At 53.3% G+C, this 12045-nt stretch overlaps 1 protein-coding gene across 2 annotated transcripts in view; it reads left to right on the top strand.

Moving 5' to 3' along the window:
* SLC6A17 (solute carrier family 6 member 17) overlaps window positions 1–12045 on the top strand; it is a 51706-nt gene that overhangs the window by 8508 nt on the left and 31153 nt on the right. Inside the window, exon 2 of one of the 2 annotated variants that reach the window (XM_030326072.2) lies at window positions 8998–9370. In XM_030326072.2, the coding sequence (XP_030181932.1) occupies window positions 9085–9370 (286 nt within the window). In that variant the 5' untranslated portion in view covers window positions 8998–9084. Of the gene's footprint in view, window positions 1–8997; window positions 9371–12045 lie in introns of those variants that run through there. The other variant, XM_030326075.1, reaches the window with a different exon arrangement.

Raw genomic sequence — 12045 nt, forward strand, 5'->3', positions numbered from 1 at the left:
AGTGTTCAATAAATATTGGTTGAAGGAAGTAAAGGAAGCGGGAAGTCAGTTGGAGCACCAGCACCCCCTCCAGCCCCCCGCGTCCTCGGGCACCCACATGCTTGTTGCATTCTGGTGCCAGGGCACCACAGGACAGTGGGCAGCTGTGCCCCTAGGCTTGGCCACACCCACTTTCCCCACGTGCTCACGTGAAGGGGCAGCTGGTGCCAGCTCACGGTATGCCGACTGCATCATCTCATCTTGTCCTCATGACCAAGAGGCCCTCACCTTTGGGGACTTCTCCATCTTTTCAGGTCCAGAAGCCAAGACCCTGAGATTCTGTGTTCTTTCCTGAAGACTCACAGCTAGTAAGTGACAGCAGGACTCAAACCAGACCTCCCTGCCTCCAAAACCCATCTTTCTGTGATAGTGTTGTGGTTAAGAGTCAGATCCCAGAGTCAGACTGTGCTGGTGTGGACCCAGGGCCTCCAGTTTTTGACTTGTGCCCGTGGACCTGTCGCTTTGCTTCACCAGTTCCAAGATGCATTTTTTTTTTTTTTTGGCACACCATCACATCTTCATTTCAGGACACAATGTACAGTCAGTGGCATCTCAAAATGGCTGTTGATCAGGTGGCAGTGGTGACCTGGTTGGGTGAAAACCTTCCATTGAGCCTCTCTGGTAAGTTCAAGAAAGCACCAGCATCGCAGGGCCAGCGGTTCAATGAAATCAGCAACCAGTCCCGCTGAGCCTCTACTTCTTCATCTGTAAGATAGCAGTAAGTGTGGTGCCAAACTCATACGGTTATGGGCAGGGTTTAAGGAGATAATGGCCGCTCCACACAGTGGCTGCTACAGAGCCAGCCCTCAAGAAGGATCCCTGTGTTGTTGTTTGTTGTTGCTGCTGCTGCTGCTGCTGCTGCTGCTGCTAATGATGACACCCCCCACCGCCTTCAGAAGTTCCCTTAGCGCCTAAGTTCTGGCACAAGGTTAATGCATCTGTGGGGTGGTCATGGCACTGCTCTTGCTTCCACAGCGACTAGGCATGCCTTTCCCCCTCCCATGAAATGGTAAAACTGAACCAAAAGATTTTGTTTGCACTGGCCCCACCCACATATTCCAGTGCCAGTTCCTCCCCCTCTGGACCATCTGCCCCTTTTCCTGCTTCCCTTCCTCCTTGACTAAGAAAACAAAATACCAACTGCAGAGAGCACGCTCGGCAAATGTAACAGGAAGGTGAGACGGGCCACAGAAGGTTCTACTGGCTCCTCTGCCTGAGCTGCTGTTTGCAATGGTCCCACCAGCCTCGTGGAACACTCCGTGCCGAGACGGTGCCCATCCGGTGTGTACCTCTCTAAGGTGAAGGCAGACCCTGTCTACAAAGTGGAGAGAGTGAGGCACAAATAGTGGATCCTTTAGAAGAGGCAGAAAGTCAGCGAATGACGGCCAGACTTCTTAGCTTACCTTTGCTTTACACTGCCACATGGGGCGTCTTTGGGACACCGTGTGTTTTGGGATGGGAATATTGCACCAGAAAATAGGAAAGTTTTGAAGCTGGGGAATTATGTCAGGTTCTGGAAAACTGGGGGAATTCAGAATGCACCTGTCATTCATGCACTCATTCACTTCCTTCATATCACATTCACTGAGCACGTACAATAGTAATACATGAGGATTTGGTCTACAACAAATCTGTGAAATGGAGTCAGAAATTCCTGTTCTGTTTATTTGACTTCCCAGGAATCTTCTCTTTCTCTTGCTATCCATGTGGTAACCAGATGCAGTTGGTAGGTAAGCACTGTTCCCTATTGTACAGATGATTACAGAACAGAAAGCTGGATTCCAAGTCCCAGGGTCCTCCCCACATGGGCTTCTGGGCTGCACTTCATTCATAACCCCCCCACGTCCCCCCAGCCCCCCGCTCCCATGGCTGGGGCACGCAGGCATCTAGTAGGTTTAAATGTGACTCAGTCAAGTGTGTTAGCTTTTTGTCCTTGCTGCTGTTTCAAAGGTGAAGGCAGTGGTTAGGATTTCAACCTAGGAAGCAGGTTGCTCTTAGAGGGTGGGGTGGCAGGAGCCCTGGAACATCTGCAGGCGTCCTCTTCCGCCCTGTGTGTGCCAGGCACCGGCTGGGCTGGGGGCAGTTGCGGGTGGACGCAAAGCTGGATATGCTTTGGTTCCTGCCTTCAGGGAGCTCCCTGTTTAGAGGATGAATCGGGGGTGTGCACAAGGAGTTATACTAGAAAGCCAAATAGTCAAAGCGTGGAAGAGTATTACAGGTTGCGTGCCGAGAGGGGAAAGAAAGGAGCATTACTTCTCACTTACAGCATCACAGAACGTGCCACAGAGGCGAGGTGGATCTTGAGCTGCACCTTCAAGGTCATTCAGTGAAAGTATAGCTAACCCCTCTGAGCCTTTGGTTCTTCATCTGTAAAATGGGAGTAAGTGTGGTTCCCTTCAAGGGAAGCTTCAGGAGGCAGACACCAGGGAGGGTTTTCTGCACAGGGGCCCGGCGGAGAAGTGGCAGCTGAGGCTGGGGAATGGAGAAGTGGCAAATGTCTCTGGCAAGGGCCGTGGGCTCTCTCCCGTGGGAGTGGGGTGATGTGGTATTTCAGGAAGCCGCCTTTGAAGGCCCAGAGGACAGTGAGCCTGCTGCAGGCATCGAACTGAGAGAAGGGCTGAACCAGAGCACAGGGGGTGGGAGAGAGGACGGGCTCAAACATACTGACGGGGCTCTGTGCCCTCGGCATGGAGGGGGAGGGAGGGAGAGGTCCAAATGGTGCTGGCCAAGAAAAACCAGGAGAGCAGCCATCACCAAGGCCTGTCAGGAACAGTTTGCCCCAGGTGACTGCCGGGAGGTTTCAATAAAACAATTAAAAATAATTTGTAGGACAATTTGTATTTCTGATAACAGTCGACCTGCTTTAGGCTCAGCTGAAGCCCAGAGGCTCCGAGGTAATTAGGAGAATTGTTTGGGCCACCACGGCTCGTCACATGGAGATCAGGAAGCTGTCTAGTTGTGTGAGAGACAGAGAGACCCCGACCTTGCTTCCTTCTTACCTCTGATCAGCCTAGAGTTAGTTGGACCCTGGCGTTATGGCTGGGGCCACTGGGTGTCCTCCCACTGCTCCCCGCTCCTGGGGGCTCTTCCCAGCTCTCCGTTGTAGAGGTTTGCATTTAAGAATGTGCAGTACTGTCCCCAGAGCCGTGAGACCCAACAGTGGTAAGATACGGCTCTCCCCGGGGGGCTGAGGGAAGCAGGGCCCTGGGTTGGGGGGGTCTGTCGTCATCTCTGCCGCCTGCTTTCCCAAAGATGGTGGCCTCACCACCCAGTCCCCCCGGGGGGTCTGGCTTGGAAAAGAAGTGATTCCCTGGGGTTCGTCCCCGGAGTTACTTGGTACAACCCTCCCGAACGGGAGAGACTGTGACCCCAAGAGGCGGGCGCTCAGGGGGCCGACTGGACACCGCGTTCCAGAAGGCCCCCACCTCGGGATGCTTGGAGCGGTGGGGCGGGGCCTGGCCCCAGTCACAGGGTGAGCGGCCTCCCCTCACCCCTGAGGTGATGGCCGAGTGCCATGCTTTGAAACTTGTGGTGGAGCCGTCAGCCCTCCGGCAGGGGATATTTTTACCTGTCTGCCTCCTAGTCGCACAATTTTTTTTTTCTTTTTAAGGAGCTTCACTCCCTGGTGCTGCTTTTCTCATGCGAGCTTCTGAGCTGCAGGCTGCATCTGTTGCTAAGTGACAGGTCTGGCCCCAAGGGCTCTCTCAACTCTCGAGCCCCCCCCTGCATTGTGCTTTGAGTAATTGAGGCCCTTCAGTGCCTCAGAGCTCCATCATCTGACGTGCTGCTCCTGGAATCAGCTTCACAGCCTACCCCAGCTCCTGAGCAGGGGCAAAATTGGAGTACGGCTAGCTGGCTGTCACAGCGTCCCCACGACACCCCACTGAGCTCTCAACTGGCAGAGGTGGTAGGGCCTCGGAGATCACGAAGACCAACCCATTTTACACACGGGGAAACTGAGGCCTAGAGAGGTCAGGGCAATGGTGCCAGCTTGCATGGTTGGTCGGTGGGTGGTCGGGACCAGCACCTGGCTGGCCTCCTGATACCTGGATCACGGCTGGCTCCAAGCCCTGTAAAGTCAGGGGTAGAGAGGAATCTGCCCCTCCTGGATCCTTCTCTGACCCTGCTGCTCGTCCCAGGTAATGCGTCAGGGTTGTTGGCTGGGTACACGCTGGGTTCCCACGCCCTGGTCTGCAAGCTGACCTTTCACCAGCCCAGGGGCTCCAAGGGAACTGGGGGTTGCGGGAAAGGATGATCCATACCACTGGTGCTGTGTCCTCTTTAAACCATGGAGGCAGCGGAGGCGCGAGGAGACTTGGGACTGCCAGCCATGTGATGTGAGTCAGGTGCTGTCCTGCCCTGGGGCGCAGCTGCCTCACCCGCTTCCCGGGCTGGCTGTGAATCCAGTGAGATGACAAGGAGAAGCAACATTTATGAGCACTTGCTGGGCTCCTGCGTGGTTCTGAGACCTGTGCGACCTGTTCTGTCCACAACGTTGTGAGGTGGGAACTGCTGTCCTCCTTTGACGGCTGAGGAGATGCAGCTCTGTGGCCTTAAGAAACCTGCGAGGCCAGGCAGCGGGTAAGCAGGGAGCTGGGATTCGAACCCGTGCAGTCTGGCTTCTGGGCAGTGTCACCACCCCATCCCGTGCCAGGAGACGGAGTACAAAATGTTTGCAAGTGATTTCAAACGATAACACATATGAGCTACAGCGTGACTAATAATATTGCTAGACTTTACTGCGAGGCCATGTTTTTTATTAGTAATAATGTTGCTGATCTTTAGACCCAAGACCAGGCCTTTACCTGCTTCTCTTTGACACCAGGTGAGGTGGGTGGGCTGGGCTTTGTGGGGTGCTGTCCCAGCAGCCTCAGGGTGGTGCCAGCTCTTGGTAACAAAAACCAACATTTCTGAGGTGGTGGTGTTGGAAAACACTTCTCTCCATCTCCACCCCACTTCTGCCACAAACCGACTCTGGCTTTTGGCATTTATGTGACCAAACATAAATGGAGGGGGGGGGGTTACATATTTTTAAATGAAAAACAAAAAACAAAAAAGCAAACAATGCAGGGCTTCCCAGGAGCAGGGTCCTTCCTGGTGCCAGGCCCTGTGCTGGGCACTTTGGATGTGTCTGCTCATTGAGTCCCCAGGGCAGCCCTCCCTTGGAGGGGACAGCTGTCATTATGTAGACCCTCTGCACCACCACCCCCAGAGGCCTGACGCCTGCATAATTAAAGCGAAGTGGCTGCCCACCTCTCTCAGAGCACCAGCCAGAGTCCTTACAGTCGGTTGTGGTGGTGGAGGACAGCGGCTTTGAAGACAGGCAGGCCAGGGGTTGAGCGTTTCCATTTATTCATTCACTCACTCACTCGACATCTGTTTCCTGAGTGCCTCTGCTTGAATGTCCCCTCCTCGGGGATGCCTTTCTGGACCATAAAATAACAGCCCTTCAGTTTGCAACACCCCCTCCCCCACCCCATGTTATTTGTCTTTATGTCACGTATCACCACTGGCCTTTATATGTTTGTTTCTTTCTTTAGTATCTGGCCCTTCCACAGGAAATATAAACTCCACGAAGGGAAACATTTTGCTTATTTTGTTCACTGCTCTATCCCTGAAACCTAGAACAGAGCCTGGCACAGAGAAGGCACTCGGTAAATGGATGTCAAGTGAGTGAGGGAATGAACGAATGAATGAAAGAAATGGGAGATCTCAGACCCAGGTCCATCTGATTGCGAAGCCCCTGCCCTCACCACCACTGTCTTTGTCCTGTTTCCCACCTCCCTGCTGAGTGTGACCCAGTGGCTTTGGGCAATTGGCTTCCTCTCTGGGCCTCAGTGTCCTCATACATGGAATGGGAATATTGCTAGGGCCCCTCAAGCTTTAACATTCTAAGTGTCAGACACTTTTGTCACCTGAGCGTGTTCCTGGGCACAGAAGGTTCTAGTCATGATTGCAGCCCAGGCCAGTGCCTCCGCTTGTAAATTTGTGCTTTTCGTCCTGCAAACCTGACGGCACAGGGGGCCTTCTGGCACGCATCTTGGGAAGAAGGAAGAAGCTCCCATCGTGCCTGTGGTTTCTGTGATGCTGCTGTGGCTTTACCGGAATGTGCCGGTTTTGTCCTTGAGTCCTCCTCGTCTGAATGACGCTCTTCCCTCCTGCAGAACTTTCTCCTGTTGGTGACGAGAGCTGCCACTCTCTAGGCTATTTTTGGGAAAGCATGTTCTCCAGTTGGTCAGCGTCAGGATAAATTCCGCATGCTTGCGGGAATCCCCTTTGGTTTTCTCCAGTTGTGGGATGATGAGCAGTAAATCGTACTTAATGCATCGCGGACTGTTCTCGTCAAATTCCACGGCAGGCAGAGTACCTGGAGACAGGCTCTGAGCTGGCACCCTGGTAACTGCAGTCTCCAGACGGACCCCAACCCTTCTCCCCAGTTCTAGTTTTTACTTTTTAATTTTTTTAAGTGTTTATTTATTTTTGAGAGAGAGACAGCAAGTCGAGAGAGAGAGAGGGGGACAGAGGATCTGAAGCAGGCTCCGTGCTGACAGCAGAGAGCCCGATGTGGGCTCAGACTCCTAAACCATGAGATTATGACCTGAGCTGAAATCCAGAGTTGGACGCTTAACCCGCTGAGCCACCCAGGTGCCCCCCACCCTCCCTCCAGTTCTAGTTTTTAATAACAACTCTTGTTTAAGGGGCACCTGGATAGCTCCGTGGGTTAAGTGTCTGACTCTGGATTTTGGCTCAGGTCATGATCTCACGGTTTGTGAGTTCAAGCCCCGCATCGGGCTCCATGCTGGCAGTGTGGAGGCTGCTTGGGATTCTTTCTCTCTCTGCACCTCTCTAGCTCTCTCTCTCTCTCTCTCTCTCTCTCTCTCTCTCAAACTGCCATTGCCTGTGCTTAGGTTTTCTCCATTTGAGTGCCCTGGGGACAGGGATCTGCTGACCGGGGAAGGGGAAAGGGCTCATCCTGACAGTCCAGACAAGAACAAAAGCCTCCCCATTGCATAACTCCTAGGGGCACCATTCCCTTAGGTCATGTGGGCAGGAGGAGGAGGGCTGAAAGGTCCCCAGACACACACTCCCTCCAGGACACAGTGGAATGTTTGGCTGGCCCAATGTGAAGTGGAGTCCCAACGGAGAGCTGTGTTTCTTATAGGGAATTCTGAGCTCTTTTTGGCAGGCTAGTTCTGTCTGGGTCACTGCAAAGTCCAACACCTTGACCGTTCCTGGAGTGGAAGGGGGAGTCACCAAAGACTCACGGTTTCCCTTCAGGGAGTTGTCACCTGCTGCTGTGGTCCATGGCCTGGCCCAGGGAGGACTGGCTAACCACACAGACCAGCGTGGACAGTCCCCATCTGTCGGGTGTCCTAGCTTCACTACACATGTAACACGATCCGGCTGGCCAGGTTCCCTTGAAGTTTGGGGCTTTACTGGAGTCAGCCAGGAGGTCCGGGTCAAGCTTCTGCTGCAGGGTGCCATTGCCCGCGCTGTTCTGATGGTGCAGACCAGGAGCACAGACTTCCAGAGGCGGCTCCTTCCCTTAGTAAAGTGATTACCGAGCCGGCTAATTTACATCCCTAGAAAGACACAGGGCAACCGCAGGCCGGGGTGTACGTGTGTTTAATTTTAAATCCTCCAACCTCCCCTTAACGAGGAGGTGCTTTGAAACACAGCAGCATGTTGATATCCTTCAAAGGGCTCATTTCCTTGGTGCTTTATTTCTTTAAGGGAAAGCCTGAGAGACGGATGGGGAATGGCAGGAGCAGGGGAGGGTTTGCCTCCCCCGCTCGCATCGTGCAGACATTATCTGCTGTAAAACTGTCACCGGAGGATGGAGAACTGGCTCTTGGCTGCAGTGGCCCTCAGATAATGTCAGTGCTGAGCGATGACCCAGCATTTGTTGGCACTAAGCAAACACCTCTAGGGCTTTAGTGCCAGAATCCTTAGCAGAACCTGGTCAGCGCTCCTGCCTGGGGAATGAAGGTCCAGATGTGGGGCTGGTGTTCAGGGTCCCCATGGTGAGAGCTCTAACCTTTTGGGTTTTTTTGTTTTGTTTATGTTTTATTGTTTTCTTGTTGTTGTTTGTTTTCTGTTTTTGTTTTGCAAGCATTAATGTCCCTTTTAATCACTAAGGGTTCTGTAAACATACAGAGAATGGTTCGGTAGGTCTGGGGTGGGCCTGGCATTCTGCATTTCTTTTCTTTTTTTTTTTTTTAAGTATTCTTTTATTCATTTTTGAGAGAGAGAGAGAGAGCAAGGGAGAGAGGCAGCGAAGGAGGGTGAGAGAGAGAATCCCAAGCAGGTTCCACACCATCAGCACAGAGTCCAGCGCGGGGCTAGAACCCACGAACCATGAGGTCACAACCCGGGCAGAAACCCAGAGTCGGACGCTTAATCAGCTGAGCCACCCGGGTGCCCTCTGCATTTCTAACAAGCTCTCTGTGATGCTGCTGGCCCATGCGCTGTATTTTGAACAGAAAGACCCCAGAGAAGGCAGACACTGGTTTCCCAGGGTCCCACCAGATGGTTCGGCTACATAGCTAGAGCTCAGGAGGGCTAGGACTTGGCCACAAACCTGCACCACCTGGGAGGAGAGGGCTGTGGGGGCCTCCCAAGGGCCTGGAACACTTCAGGATATGTGGTTACGAAAGGGGGCAGTGGCATCATGGATGCCCCTTTATTTGGGTTTGGTGGGTGGGTTGGCCCCTCCTACCCCATTAGGTTTACCTTTCAGGCATGCTCAGGCAGGGCCTGTGAGAAAACGGAGTCTGCAGCCTTTGAGCCCCTCGGTGGGTACCCCCTGACAGGGAGAAAGACAAACGCAACATTCCAGGCCACTCACAGCCCAGCCTCCGAGTATGTGCCCGGAGTGATGGCGGATCTGGGTCCGCTCGGGCTCCCCACCTCTGTGGGGTGGTCAGCTGATCCTCCCCTGCTCACCTGGTCTCACAGGTCCCTGGATGAGAAGGAGCTGACAGCAGCTGAGCCCCACCTTCTCTGAGTGCCAGGGAGCGGGGCTGCGTGGCCCAGGCGGCACCAATGCCTAAGAACAGCAAGGTGACCCAGCGTGAGCACAGCAGTGAGCATGTCACGGAGTCGGTGGCCGACCTGCTGGCCCTCGAGGAGCCCGTGGACTACAAGCAGAGCATCCTGAACGTGGCAGGTGAGGCCAGCGGCAAGCAGAAGGCGGCAGAGGAGGAGCTGGACGCGGAGGACCGGCCGGCCTGGAACAGCAAGCTGCAGTACATCCTGGCCCAGATCGGCTTCTCCGTGGGCCTGGGCAACATCTGGAGGTTCCCCTACCTGTGCCAGAAAAATGGAGGCGGTAAGAGGCAGCCCTGCCTACCCCAAGGGGGCCTTGCAAAGGGGCCGGGCTGAGGGGTGGAAAGGGACGCCCCTTTGCTGATGCAGAATTGGAGCCCTCATAGGGTGGAGCTCGGGAGTCCAGAGGAAGGCTCCCCAGAAATAGCTAATGGTTCATAGCTACCAAGAGGCTGTCAGGCATGATGATGATAAGAACGTGGGCTCTGGCCCGGGACTGCCTGGGCACAAACCCCAGTGCAGCCAGCTGGCATTGCAGCCCTGTACAAGTTGCTTGATCTCTCTGTGCCTCTCTGTCATCATCTGTAAAATGGGAATAATAGTAGATCCTGCCTTACAGCAAAGTTGGGAGGATTTGGTGAGCCTTATGTGTGGAATGCTTAACACCGTTATCTGACGCATAGTAAAGAGCAACTGTTGGCCATGACACTTAAAGGCTTAGCAGGTGCCAGGCACTGTTCAACACTTACCGGATATTAGGCCGAAATGCATGAAACTGCTGATATTTAAGTGTCTGGGACCAACCAAAGCACCAATTTCATACAGTTCAGCCATCGAATCCCCCTACTCCCTGTGTGAGGAAGGAGTTACTATCCTCATGGTAGAGACTGCAAAATTGAGGCACAGAGAGGTTAGGTATCTCACTCAAGGTCACACAGCTAGTGATAAAGTAAGGATTCTAACCAGAACAGCTTGGCCCCCAGAGTCTGAGCATACCTGCTGCCTCCCAGGGAGGAGGGGGCCTCGCACTGCCCCCCGAGTTTTAATCCGCCTACAGGATCTTGCCCCTGGAATCAAACCCCTTCTACTAGCCACTTCTAGCCACCCAGGTGGGTAGCAGCCCCCGGGCCCTTATCCTGCGGCCCGTCTGAGGCAGGCTGGAATGTTTCAAAGGTAATTTGTTTTGAAACCAGGGGAAAACTAACAGAAAATAAACACAGAAAAACCTAGCAGGCTGAAAACAAGGACATTTACAAGCTCAGACATCTGGTCCTGGGAAAGTGATTGGAGCCAGCAGAGAGCCCTTGTGCCTCCTAGTCCCTGTGGCCTGGGACTGCCACACTCCAGCCTGATGGGTGGCCACAGCTTTGTAGGCATTCTCACCTGACTCCTTTTCTCTCTGCTCTGTGGGACTCTGGCCATGTAGCCTCTCCCAGAGATGCAGCCCTCCTCTCAGGGATGAGCCCTCCTCATCAGGGATGCTCCCTCCTCTGCAGAACACTCTCTCGTCCAGAGGCCGAGCCTGGCTGGAGACTTCCCTTCTTTCCAATTTCTGTTGAAGGGTGGGAAGTGAGCATGCCCCCTCGAGCCGGTGTAACTGAGGCCAGAGGCTTTTATCTTGCCACTATGGCGCCGTTTATTCACTGTATGCTCTCCATGCTTTGAAAGGTCTTCACCCCACCTCTACTAAATCAATAAATAGCTACCAATTAGAGCTTTTCGCCTATATCGCGTGGCCAGACTCAGGTCACTGAGTTGATATAACTCTCAGGATTTTGAGCTCCCCATGACTCATTCCTGCCCCCATCCTTCCCCCCTCTCTGATTCCTAGAGTCCCTTTCTATCTCTGCCTTTGACTCCAGTATTCTACGGGGTTTATGATAAGTCATCTTAAATATTTTTTGGAAGGAGATAAATTATCATGTTTCACATACAGGAAAGAGACAACTATTCGGTCCAAGAGTGGAAGCTCTGTGGTTCCGAGCCGTGAAGGATCCAGTCCAACTTTGCTTAAATCTGGGTGGGAACTCTGGAACTCTGCTTAGCGCGACTAGATGCTGACCGTTTCTTTATTCTGTGTCCTCTTAGTTTGCTTTTTTTTTTTTCCTGTTTATCTTTATGAAAAGAGGCAAATGTTCATCAAGTGCTTACTAAGGGGTAAGGAAACCACTGAATCCTTGAAACAGCCCTGTGCCATAGGGGTAGAGTTGAAGTATGTGAAATGACCATTTTTATAAGTCAAAAATGGTCAGAGATCAGCAGTTTCATGTGGTTCTACCTAATGTTATTATCCTTTTTTAGGCAGAGGACAAAACAGTGGTGTAGAGAGATCAGGTAATTGGTCCAGAGTCACACAGCTAGTAAGTGGCAGAGCCAGGATTCAAGCCCAGGGGGTCTGCCCCCCCCCCCCCCCCCAGATCTCAGTCCCTACTTAGTATGCATCTCAACAGGCTGAGACCAAGGTGGTGCTTCAGAGCCCAGAAATAACCTCAGGGTGTGCCGGAAGCAAGACCTAGAATATAGACCAGGACAGAGACTGGAGAGATCCAGGAGGCCTCAGAGATCACACAATCTTACCTTCCTAGAGCCATGTTCTGTGAAACTTCTAACACCGTGCACAGCACTCCTGGCTGTTTAGGCTGACGACCTGAAGCTCCCGAACGTCCCTGAAACGTCAAAGGAGATCAATCTAGTTGTGCCTCCAGGTTGTATTTTCTAAGGTGGTAGAGGGTGCGTTTCCAAATGATGTCAGCAAAGGTTGATAAGAAAAGTACCTCTGCCTAACCAGCAATTCTCACCCAGCCCCCAGTGCCCGAGCGCTGCGCGTGGCTAGGCCGTGGCACCGTCAGGAGAATTGCAGCCAAGTCAGTGCCCTGGGCCTGGCGCAGGCGACCGGCCCGAGGGGCAGGTGGCGGGTTGCCAGGGACCGGTCTCTGCTGTGGGGCTGCTCTTTGGACA

Source organism: Lynx canadensis, chromosome C1, assembly GCF_007474595.2.
Source record: "Lynx canadensis isolate LIC74 chromosome C1, mLynCan4.pri.v2, whole genome shotgun sequence".
Lineage (NCBI taxonomy): Eukaryota > Metazoa > Chordata > Mammalia > Carnivora > Felidae > Lynx > Lynx canadensis.